The 12,325-nt window shown below is 51.1% G+C and overlaps 1 protein-coding gene across 5 annotated transcripts in view; it reads right to left on the minus strand.

The window, feature by feature from the left end:
* Positions 1 to 2,049: 2,049 nt before the first annotated feature.
* Positions 2,050 to 12,325, minus strand: part of LOC138246167 (sulfotransferase 2B1-like) — a 182,833-nt gene continuing 172,557 nt past the window's right edge. For all 5 annotated transcript variants that reach the window (XM_069200482.1, XM_069200483.1, XM_069200481.1 and 2 more), the window contains one exon: positions 2,050 to 2,591. In XM_069200482.1, coding sequence (XP_069056583.1) covers positions 2,482 to 2,591 — 110 coding nt within the window. In that variant the 3' untranslated portion in view covers positions 2,050 to 2,481. The remainder of the gene's footprint in view (positions 2,592 to 12,325) is intronic.

Raw genomic sequence — 12,325 nt, forward strand, 5'->3', positions numbered from 1 at the left:
ACCTTGGGATTAGGTTTTTGTAAAGACCTTGCTGAATCGCTGAAGACAGCGCCTTGAGAACCTTACAGGTGAGTAGTGCATTTTACAAATCAGTGATTGATTGATTGATTAATTGAATCTAACTCCATTAAAGAAAATTAAACCCTAAATAAAATAAAAGAATTGCTATCAACTTGGTCACCAAAACACATATCTTGGTGGGGTAGATTTGAGGCCATCAAAAGGATGATTTCACCCCTAATTAACTTTCTTTCAAGCATGTTACCTATCTGACTCTCCTCAGATTTCTTTCTTAAAATTGTTAAAAACTCCCTAAGGGAGAACAAAAAACCCAGAATAAGTATACAAAAACTATTAACGGCTGTGAAAGAAGGAGGTTGCAATTTTCCCAACTAGATCACCTATCAAACTTCCTACCCGTCAGACCAGGGTTCACAATGGTTTGAAATAAACCTATTGAAAAACCTGTCTGAATTAATGTCAAATGCTCCATATGCCACCCCCTCCCACTTCTATCCACACTTACGATGAAGCAATATCAAGACACCCAATCCACCACAATGTTTAAAGACACCATATCTGACATACTTTGTATAGAAACTAAACAAGAAACTAATATCCATCTGTCCTATAGTCATTATGGTACAACAAGAAACTACATATCCTGATCTCTCCAACCATTGGCCCCATCTGGGCAAATAAAGGTATTGCAAGGATCTCAGACCTCTACTGCAACAACACTGAATCGCTTTCATTTGCCTTCCTACAACACAAATGTGGTCTTGCTAACATGGACTTCTATAGCTACCTCCAAATTAAAGCCAAGATTTCTAAGATTGGTCCTATATCTCAATCAACCTTAATAAAGAAAAGCAAATTTCAAAGAGTGGTCAGGTAGCTTCACATTCTTATAAAATACTCTCAAGTCCTAAAAGCTCACCACAGTCTCTCTTAGAACAGAAATGGTCCTCCTACTTCTCCTCGAGAAACCTCACCCCACCTTCTAAGGACACCTGGGTGAAAGTGGAATCACACCTACTTTGCCATAAACTGATCCCTTCCCTAACTCAAACAAAACTCTTTGTTGCACATCTCGCAATCCTGACGCCTGGAAAACTGTTCCGAATGAAACTTAAGGGTGCCAACACATGCTGGGCATGTGACTCATCCCCAGGAACATATTTTCTTCTCCTGCTCTCTTACAATCCTATTGGCGAGACTTCCCCCTACAACTACACAAAATGTTCAAAACAATAATTCTGCTGTCATTTCCACTTATCTTACCCCACCTGGCAGAGCCCCACATGATCTCTCTGATATAGATCTTGTCCTCCTTGACTTTCTTCTTACCATTGCCATCACAGTAATACTGATTGATTGGAAATCTAACAACAGTGTATCTTACCACACATGGTGGGCCTGGATTACCTACTTGAGAAGCACTCATGTAACCCTAGGTGGCGACAAAAGTTGCCCGGTCACATCCCAACGTGTTTGGGAAATATTAGATCATTTAATTCACAATCTGCCTCCCTAATGAGAAATCCCCTTTTTTTCCTCAAGCCACAGGTTTCTCCTATGATAACATCATCCAGATATTACCTCCTTCTCACTGCTTCACATGACACCACCTATTCTCCCTTTCTACCCCCAACATCCCCTGGCCTCTAAATGGTACAACCAAAACATCTCTAAGGAGATTTACAGTATGTTCCTCTGAATGCCATGTCCCCACTAAACATCATTTGATCCCTTTTCATCTAACACTTCATACCTCTATTGCACACCCGGGAACCAATCTCCATCTACAACCCCCAAGTTTAGGTGATAATCATGATACTTTATGTAATCAAATATATACATGTATTTGTGCCATATGGACTGTACATATCCTGATTACACTACCGATTTTACCTCATTGTTTCTTTTTCCCTCCTTTTTCTTCTCCCTCTGGATTTCTTCACTGTATTGTTTTGTTTTTCTATGAACATTTCAATAAAAATAGTTTCAACTTAAAAATGCTGTTTCGTTTAATAAAATGATACTCTGTGGGTCAATAAACTAATGCCTTTACTTGAAAGCACATTTTGTAAGTCATTTTTCAGAAGATATATATTTTTATGGTATTGACAATCCTTTGCAAGGAAATTATTAAGCGTATAAATGTAGTCAGTTTCATGGTTCTGTTTTTGCATCTTTCATAACACAACCAAACAGTTCAAAATTCTTAAGCCCAGAGGTGTTTAAATAAGGTCTAAATGTGCCGGATGCATGTTGAATGTTTAGATATTCATACTAAATAAATTTAAAAACAATCAATCTAAAAGGAAATATTTTTTGCAGAGTCTGTGGTTATTCTGAAGGTCTGCATAAATCTTCATCTATTGGTCCAACTCTGGTTGATTTTGTCAAAGGTAGGAGGGGCCTCGCCTTTTGTAAATTATCAATTGCTATGTTTGCAGGGCACTGCACTCCTGTGTTTTATTCCCAGGGAAACACAGCTGCCAGGTCTTTCATCTTCTCCTGATAGACTTGGTCGAAGTTCTCACTCTGGGCAACTGTAAAGTGGTTCTTCCAGTCCCCAGTGATTCCTGCAAGACATACACAGAGTGGATCAAGTACTATGACAGTCAATAGGAATACAAAAGTGAATCAGTGAAGAAATACAAACAGGGGATTGGTTGAAGCAAATGTGTGCTATACGAAGATTCAAGAGCTATAAGAGCCTACAGCAGTTTACAGTCAAAGAAAAGCAAGGATAAAATTCAACATCGAATACATAAAAAACAAAATTATTGAATAAGTGACTAATAACTAAGGGCCAGATCCATAGTTTGGCGGACAGGATATTCTGCCACATATATTTCAGAGCACTCTTTCCGCCGAATCCTTGGTATGTGACTTTGTTTATAGTGAGAGTGGACCATCATATTTAATATAGCAGTGGTCCCACTGGTTCCGAAGTCCGAAAGCTTACTCAGGTGAGCAGATGGGGTCGAGCATGTTGAGGTAAGGTAACAGACCAAGGGCCAAATGTACGAACACTTTTTCCCATAGACACAGAATGGGGAAAAACCTTTGCTACATCTGGCCCCAAGCTCGCTATTTAGAGAGGATGGTCTGATGTATTGCTTTCTGCCAGTCACTGCCAGGAAAAACCTCACAGTGCCAGACAGGGCAAAAGTAAAAAATAACTACCACACCCTAGGAGAAAACTCAGAGAAAGAGGGTAATTAGCTCCTTTTTTCCAAAAACAACCTCCAACTATTTGCAAAAAAGATCGGTGTGCAGCCGCCTGAGAGACTGTGGCTGCTCACTAAACTTCCAGTGTGTTCACAGGAAACTTGGTGACAGCAGTTCCTCTGAAGGCACAGCCGGCAGTAATCTCTAAAATGCCAAGAGATAGTAATGTCCTCCAGCATCCTGACGGATAGGTCGGCTGCATGCCAAACTCGAAATCCTCCTCTAATGTGTTCTCTTCACAAACATCAACTGGCTGTGTGCATCCTTTAAGAGCCCCTAAAAGAGTTTGCTCATGGGTCGAGAAAAGCAAAGGGATACATTTGTCATCTTACCAACATTGCTTGACCTCCCTAAAATAATGCTCCACTGTCTTCAGAAATATGTTATTTTATTCTCTACACTACATGCTCTTTCAAAGTGATTTATGGAAAGTCGACTTTTATTTCTGGAAGCATACGTTGTCCCTTTAATAGAGTGGCTGTATTATTAGCTGTTATAATTTTGTGCAACAGGGACAAGCATTTCTAAAACTGAAGCATGAAAAAACATCTAATGAAAGAACACAACTGAATGAAAACTGACAACGATACCAACAAGTACATCCTCTGTGAGCTACAAGAGAGAACAACAAAAGTGGCTTGCATGCCTGCAACTCTGAACCCATGTGTTTGTTCTTACACCCAATAGGTAAGCTGCAGTGCTTGGTGTGACTTGCAATAGCATTCTTCGAAGCTCTTTGTGACATGGTGAACTGACTCTTCTATGGGATGTGTGGTTTGTCATCTGTGAATCCAGCCCTGCATAGCCCAGTCAAAAGATCAACCCTGGAGACAGGGCTTAAAAGAGAACAGAAACCGGGGACGGTCGAATGCTGCTCATCACATCTTGGCTTCAGATAACTGTGCATGACCTGCTCCAACCGAACAATGACATGGGCTACAAGGTGTCAGTGGAAAGGAAGGTCTTGTCAGTGGTCTACGTCTGGTGTAGCAAGGGGCAGGGGTGAAATAAGCTTCATGTGGGAGCCATGAACTCTTATCTCATAAAAAAGGAGGAAGGGCTATTTGCTGGAACGCTATGTCTTTTAATACTCTATTTTTAGCAAGAGATACTTTTAGGGGCTAGAAAATGCACCTGAATAGGTAAAAGCCCTTGCACATAGAGGTGAATTCAATATGTAATGGGAGGGTACATTTGCCACAGTCACATAGACATTTCTTATAATAAGCAAAACCTTGAAATACAAAATATCAACAGCTAGACATGAATAGGTTCATAAATGTTCCAGTTTTATCACACGAAACCATATAGTTCAATTACATATTTTAATATATAGGGGGTCATTCTGACCTCGGCGGTAAAAGGCGCTTACCGCCGGTCAGAAGACCGCCATAACACCGCCGCGGTCGCGGTAAACCACCATGGTCATTCTGACCCGCAACTGGCAAACCGCCAAAAACCCGACACCAACAAAAGTCCGCCACACCAAAGGTCAGCGGGAAACTGGCGATGACCAAACCTCCACCGTCACGCCAACAGAAATACGCCCATACCATTCCGACCCACAAATCCCCGCAGCGGTCTTTCAACGGCGGTATTCCATTGGCGGTACACACCGCAGCGCTCAAAATACACACTCCTTTACAAAACACTACCACATTGGACAAATCAAAATATACACACCTGAGACACATACACACACCACTCCCACACACCCAATTAAATATAAAACACACACCCACATCACCCACAAACCCTTACGACCACAATTGCGACTGAAGGACAGAGAGAGACAGCACAGCATAAGGTAGACCATCACACAGAGGCAAATCACATCACCCACACAATTTCCACGCACAAAACACCATACACCACCACACTCACCACACTCTACAACACATACACCACCCCTCACCTCATCCACACCACCCCATGGCACCCCAAAGACACCCCCGGTTCTCTGACGCAGAACTCAGGGTCATGGTGGATGAAATAGTTTGTGTAGAGCCCCAGCTCTTCGGGGCACAGGTGCAGCACACCACCATTGCCAGGAAGATGGAGCTATGGCAAAGAATAGTGGACAGGGTCAACGCTGTGGGACAGCCTCCACGCAATCGGGAGGAAATCAGGAAGCGGTGGAACGACCTACGGGGGAAGGTGCGTTCCATGGTATCAAGGCACAACATCGCGGTACAGCGGACTGGCGGCGGACCCCCACCTACTCCCCCAGAATTCACAGCATGGGAGGAGGAAGTCTTGCACATCCTGCATCCTGAGGGCCTCGCAGGAGTAGGCGGAGGAATGGACTCTGGTAAGGCAAATCTCCACTACTTCATTACCCCATCCCCACCTGCATGCCAAATCATACCCCCACCCTCACCTCCACCCCCATCACACCAACTCCTTGCAAATGGCTCACCATCACATCCCACCCATCCCAATACCTAGCCCTGCATGCGTCCCCAAAGCATGGACACCCATCCCCAAAGCATGCCCACTGCACACACCCATCACCCCCACAAGCCACCGTCACAAAAGCCCCCACAAGGGAATGCCAGCACTGGGGTACACGGGCACCCACCCATTACACGAAATGCCACACACAGAAGCAATAACCATACTCTTATACCCCTGCAGGACCCGAACGCCACCACACCGCCACGGAGGGTCCAGAGATTTCCATCCCACCCCCAGAAGAGGCCCCCAGTGACAACAGCAGCTCTGTCTCCCTGGACCCAGATGACCAGCCCGGCCCATCGGGGACCTCGGGACAGTCGGTTCCCGAAAGACAGCCACAGGCTACACCTGACCTAACCCCCTCTGGTAACACCAGCACAGCTCCCACCCAGCAGGCCAGTGCCTCTGTCTCCAGGACACGTCAATCAGCGGTGTGTCCACCACTTCAGGGCACCCAGGTTGACCCACCACCCCAATTTCAACAGGGACCTGGGGGCAGTGGTAGTGGGCACACCATCCAGGGGACAGAGGCCCAGGGAAACAGGGGAACTGGGAGGGCTGCTGTGCGACAGGGGGGGGGCAGGCCCAGGGAACCGACTCTCCAAGAGGCCCTCTCCTCCATCATGGGAGCATACCACCACTCCCAGGAGACGATGGCTACGGTACTGGCCAGGTTCCAGGAGATCCAGGTACTGCAGGAGGAACAGTACATGGGGTTCAGAGAGGAACTGAGGAACATTAGTTCCGCAATGGGGACCATCGTCGTGGCCCTTAACCAGATAGTCACCACATTGTGGGACAATGTGGCACCACAAAGGGCCCCTGTCACTAGCCTGAACCAGGAACAGCCTACCACCTCCGCCAGCGCTAGTGGACAGGAGGCCCCCACACAACGACAGGCCACCAGAACCCCACCTCTTGCAGAAGAAGAACCACCCCGCAAGCGGAACCTGAGATCTCACAAGAAGACAGAGTAGGATGCCAAGACCCCCGCCAGCAAACGATACCCCCTGATGTCATCCCACTGTCCCACATTGTCACCCTGTCCAACCTTGAACTGCCTCTGCTCCATCCTTCCACAGGCATATGGACAATGCACCTGTGAGACTGAGAACTGGACTCTGCCATGGACATTACTCCACCATCACCCATCACCGTTTTACAATCATGTTCCTAAATGTAGCACTTTAATTAAATCACTTATTGCACTTAAAAAATCTGGAGTCTGCTTGTATTTTGAACAAATGTATTAGACATAACGGTGCAAAAATGTTCAGTTACATTGTGATGACAACATACCACTGTCACACAGCTGTAGTCCATGGGCAAAAAAAAGCAGAGGTCACGCAGTGGGGCCCACAGCTCTGAAAACGGAAGGGAAAGTCACAACTCAGTTAACAGGAACTGGGGGGGAACTCAGACAGTAGAGAGGCAGGAGACTTTAAGTAAATGTAAAATGGCGTGGTTGATTCGTACCTGTGTGCTACTGAAAATACTGTTGTATCACTGTGTCCCTGTTGTCTGTGTCGTCCCCATCGTCTTCCTCCTCTTCACTCTCCACAGGCTCCACAGCTGCTACAACACCACCATCTGGACCATCCTCCTGCAGGAAAGGCACCTGGCGTCGCAAAGCCAGGTTGTGAAGCATACAGCAGGCCACGATGATATGGCACACCTTCTTTGGTGAGTACATTAGGGATCCACCTGTCATATGCAGGCACCTAAACCTGGCCTTCAGGAGGCCGAAGGTTCTTTCTATAATCCTCCTAGTTCGCCCATGGGCCTCATTGTAGCGTTCCTCTGCCCTTGTCCTGGGATTCCTCACTGGGGTAAGTAGCCACGACAGGTTGGGGTAACCAGAGTCACCTATTAGCCACACACGGTGTCTCTGTAGCTGTTCCATCACATAAGGGATGCTGCTATTTCGCATGATGTACGCGTCATGCACTGACCCAGGGAACTTGGCATTTACATGGGAGATGTACTGGTCAGCCAAACAGACCACCTGGACATTCATCGAATGATAACTTTTTCTGTTCCTGTACACCTGCTCACTTCCACTGGGGGGGAACCAAAGCCACACGGGTCCCATCAATGGCACCAATGATGTTGGGGATATGTCCAAGGGCATAGAAATCACCCTTCACTGTAGCCAAATCGCCCACCTCAGGGAAAACAATGTAGCTCCGCATGTATTTCATCAGGGCAGACAACACTCTGGACAAAACCTTAGAAAACATAGGCTGAGACATCCCAGATGATATGGCCACTGTTGTTTGGAATGATCCACTTGCCAAAAAATGGAGTACTGACAGAACCTGCACCAGAGGGGGAATCCCTGTCGGTTGGCGAATGGGGGACATCAGGTCTGGCTCCAGCTGGGCACACAGTTCCTGTATAGTGGCTCGGTCAAGTCTGTATGTCAGTATGACATGTCTTTCTTCCATTGTCGACAGGTCCACCAGCGGTCTGTACACAGGAGGATTCCTCCATCTCCTCGCAAGTCCCAGCGGACGGTGCCTAGGAAGGACAACATGGAGCACAGAGTCAAGCAACCCACAGGTACGTAACCACAGCTTCCACAGTACACGATTCGCTATGCATTGAATGGCATGTATGAGTGGCAATGCAAGGCCTAGGCCTGTGTGACGCAGTAGAAATTAAGGCATGTGGGCCCTTGAAATGGCGGCTGCCTGACCTGTAAAGTGTGACAATGGGATGTGAGGTCAATGCGCTGGCGTGGCACACTGTGGCGGTAGGCGGTCGAAGACCGCGGCGCAAAGCAGCATTGGTTAACATTGAACCCTATGGGTCTCAGGAGCCAATGACGATGTGCGCGGGCGGTCGCAGTACGCACCGCCGCGGTACGCACCGCCGCGGGCGTGACCGCCATTTTCTAACTGCTTAATCACTCGAGACCTGATCATCCACAGGAGAGGACCTATACTGCAAGTGCTGCTGTGACCTCGGTCTGGAAGATACAATGGCTGCTGCGACTGGGGAAAGGGCCCCTGCCTTCACATCTGAGGAATTGGAGAAACTTGATGATGGGGTCCTCCCCCAGTATGCGCTACTCTACGGTCCTCCAGACCAACAGGTAAGTACACAGGGAGCACCTAGTATGGGCTATGCCTGTGTTGAGTGGGGTGGATGTAAGATGGTGGGGAGGGGAGCGAATGAGGAGTGCAACGCACGACAGATGAGAGCATGTGCCACATGGCAAGGTTGGGGAGGGGGGGCCACTCACATCGACCATGCAGAAAAGTGATGATATTTCTTTTTTCACCCTGTACATGTCACATAGGTCAGCGCCCATCAGAAGATCGACATTTGGCGTGCCATCGCCAAGGACGTCCGGGCCCTGGGGGTCCACAACAGACGGGGCACCCACTGCTGCAAGAGGTGGGAGGACATCCGCTGCGGGAGCAGAAAGACTGCCGAGGCTCTGCTGGGGATGGCCTCCCAACCTAGGAGGGGTGCCACACAGCAATTGACCCCCCTGATGTCCCGGATCCTGGTGGTGGCCTACCCCGATTTGGATGGGCGCGTGAGGACATCACAGCAGACACAAGGGGGTGAGTATCAGCACATTCTGCTATATTAGCGCACAGTGGAGGTGTCTGGGTGGGGGAGGAGGGCTGTGGCTATCTCTAGGCCAGGGTGGTTTCTGTAGGCTAGGCCCCTCCGTTTGGCATGGCCCTGTGCCCCCGCCCCCCACCTCTGTAGGGTGCTAAGTACAGCTATCCATGGTCCGGGCTCACCTATGTGTGCATTTGTCGTCCATAGACTTGTAGGCCAAGTCACAATAATTGAGTAGTGTACCCCGGGTGCGCGGCGTATTGCAGGGGGCTTCTGTGTCTGTCCTCTCCGCCAACGGTGCCGCCAATGCATGCACTCAACATGTCTTTCTTTCTTCTCCCCCCCTTTTTTTTGGTTTTCCTGTTCATGTGTGCATTAGCATCATCAGGCGGAGGAGAAGTGGCATCGGCGCACGAGGGAGCTGCATCTCACATGGCCCCGGAGGGCCATGCAACCGACTCCGAGTACATCAGTGAGACGGAGGGCGAGTGGAGCTCCACAACGGGGACCCGTGGAGACGTCAGCGACACCGACAAGTCCTCGGAAGGGAGCTCCCTTGTGGTGGCGGCAACATCCGTGCCCACCGCAACAACAGGTACAGCCGCCACCCAGCGCACCAGCTCCGCCCTCCCAGCAGCCCCTCAGCTTTCGCCCCGTGCCCGCTCGGCCAGGAAGCCGGGCATCTCCTTCGCCCCTGGCACCTCAGGTCCTGCCCCAGTTACCCCTGCTGCCCTCAGTGCGGAGATCATTGACCTCCTCCAGACGCTCATTGTTGGGCAGTCTACCCTTTTGAATGCCATCCAGGGGGTAGAAAGGGAGGTGCATCGGAGCAATGCATACCTGGAGGGCATTCATTCGGGTCAGGCTGCCCATCAGCGATCGTTCAACGCTCTGGCCTCAGCACTGATGGCAGCAATTGTCCCTGTGTCTAGCCTCCCCCCTCCAACTTCCTCAACCCAGTCCCACTCCCCTGTTCCTCTGCCTATCCCAGACACACCTACAGACCAGCCTGCACACACCTCAACACCCAAGGGCAGCTCATCCAGACATAAGTACCACAGATCACACAAGCATTCACCCAAGCAACATCCACATGCAGACATGCCAACAGCCACTGCCTCCTCTGTGTCCCCCTCCTCCTCGTCTCTCTCCTCCCTCCCTGTGACGTCTCCACTCACACCTGCATGCACACCACCATCAGCCAGTACGTCCATCACCACCACACCCACCAGAACAGTCCGCACACGTGCAGTCACCACCCCCACTGCCATTTACACGTCCCCTGTGTCCTCTCCCAGTGTGTCTGTCACCCCTCTTCCAAACCACACAAACGCAGGCAGCCACCCACCCAACAGCCATCCACCTCACGACAGCCTCCAGCACAAGCACCTGCACCCAAAGACACCAGACTTCACTCTCCTACAACCACATCCTCTTCCTCCACTCCCATACCCACTACAACTACCCGTCCCTGTCTTTCTAAATTGATTTTCCTTTCCAACCTTGACCTCTTTCCAACAACTGACCCACCCCCTCCATCTCATAAGACTCCAATCAGCACCTCAGCCACCACAAGCCCTGCACCTACTAGGACCATCGTTCAGGGCTATTGGAGTCCACCAGCTCCTAGGGCAGGAACATCGGCCAGCATCAAGGGGACAGCCAGCCCACCCCCTGGGAAAAGAACCAAAAAAGGGAAGGGCCGGCGCGACAGGCCTGAGACGGCTGCCCCCAAGGACACCACCCTTGCACCGTCACCTGGCCCATCCACAAAGGGAGGCAAGGGCCCCAGAGTTTCTGCCAAGGAGGGCAAGGGCAGCAGGGCGGACAAGTCCGGCAGCAGGCGAGCTGCCCAGGAGGGCCCCACCAGCCCCATCTGGGGTGTGACGGAGGACACCCACGGGCCCAGGACTCCAGCACAGGAGGGCCCCGCAAGCGAAAGGTCGGATGGCGACTGAGCGGGAATTATTGGCCAGATCTGGTTCCCTAGGAACACAAGACAAGCACCGCTGAACTGGGCCCCGACGTGAGAAGCACCGCTGAGCTGGGCCCCGCCGTGACAAGCACCGCTGAACAGGGCCCCGCCGTGAGAAGCACCGCTGAACTGGGCCCCGCCGTGAGAAGCACCGCTGAACTGGGCCCCGCCGTGACAAGCACTGCTGAACTGGGCCCCGCCGTGACAAGCACCGCTGAACAGGGCCCCGCCGTGAGAAGCACCGCTGAACTGGGCCCCGCCTTGACAAGCACCGCTGAACAGGGCCCCGCCAAGACAAGCACCGCTGAACAGGGCCCCGCCGTGAGAAGCACCGCTAAACTGGGCCCTGCCGTGACAAGCACCGCTGAACAGGGCCCCGCCGTGAGAAGCACCGCTGAACTGGGCCCCGCCGTGAGAAGCACCGCTGAACTCGGCCCCGCCGTGACAAGCACCGCTGAACAGGGCCCCGCCGTGACAAGCACCGCTGAACTGGGCCCCGCCGTGAGAAGCACCGCTGAACAGGGCCCCGCCGTGAGAAGCACCGATGAACTGGGCCCCGCCAAGACAAGCACCGCTGAACAGGGCCCGCCGTGAGAAGCACCGCTGAACTGTGCCCCGCCGTGACAAGCACCGCTGAACAGGGCCCCGCCATGAGAAGCACCGCTGAACTGGGCCCCGCCGTGACAAGCACCGCTGAACAGGGTCCGCCAAGACAAGCACCGCTGAACAGGGCCCCGCCGTGAGAAGCACCACTGAACTGGGCCCCGCCGTGAGAAGCACCGCTGAACTGGGCCCCGCCAAGACAAGCACCACTGAACAGGGCCCCGCCGTGAGAAGCACCGCTGAACTGGGCCCCGCCGTGAGAAGCACCGCTGAACTGGGCCCCGCCGTGACAAGCACCGCTGAACAGGGCCCGCCGTGACAAGCACCGCTGAACTGGGCCCCGCCGTGAGAAGCACCGCTGAATAGGGCCCCGCCATGAGAAGCACCGCTGAACAGGACCCCACCAAGACAAGCACCGCTGAACAGGGCCCCGCCGTGAGAAGCACCGCTCCGCTGGGCCCCGCCGTG

Source organism: Pleurodeles waltl, chromosome 7 (genome assembly GCF_031143425.1).
Source record: "Pleurodeles waltl isolate 20211129_DDA chromosome 7, aPleWal1.hap1.20221129, whole genome shotgun sequence".
Taxonomy (NCBI): domain Eukaryota; kingdom Metazoa; phylum Chordata; class Amphibia; order Caudata; family Salamandridae; genus Pleurodeles; species Pleurodeles waltl.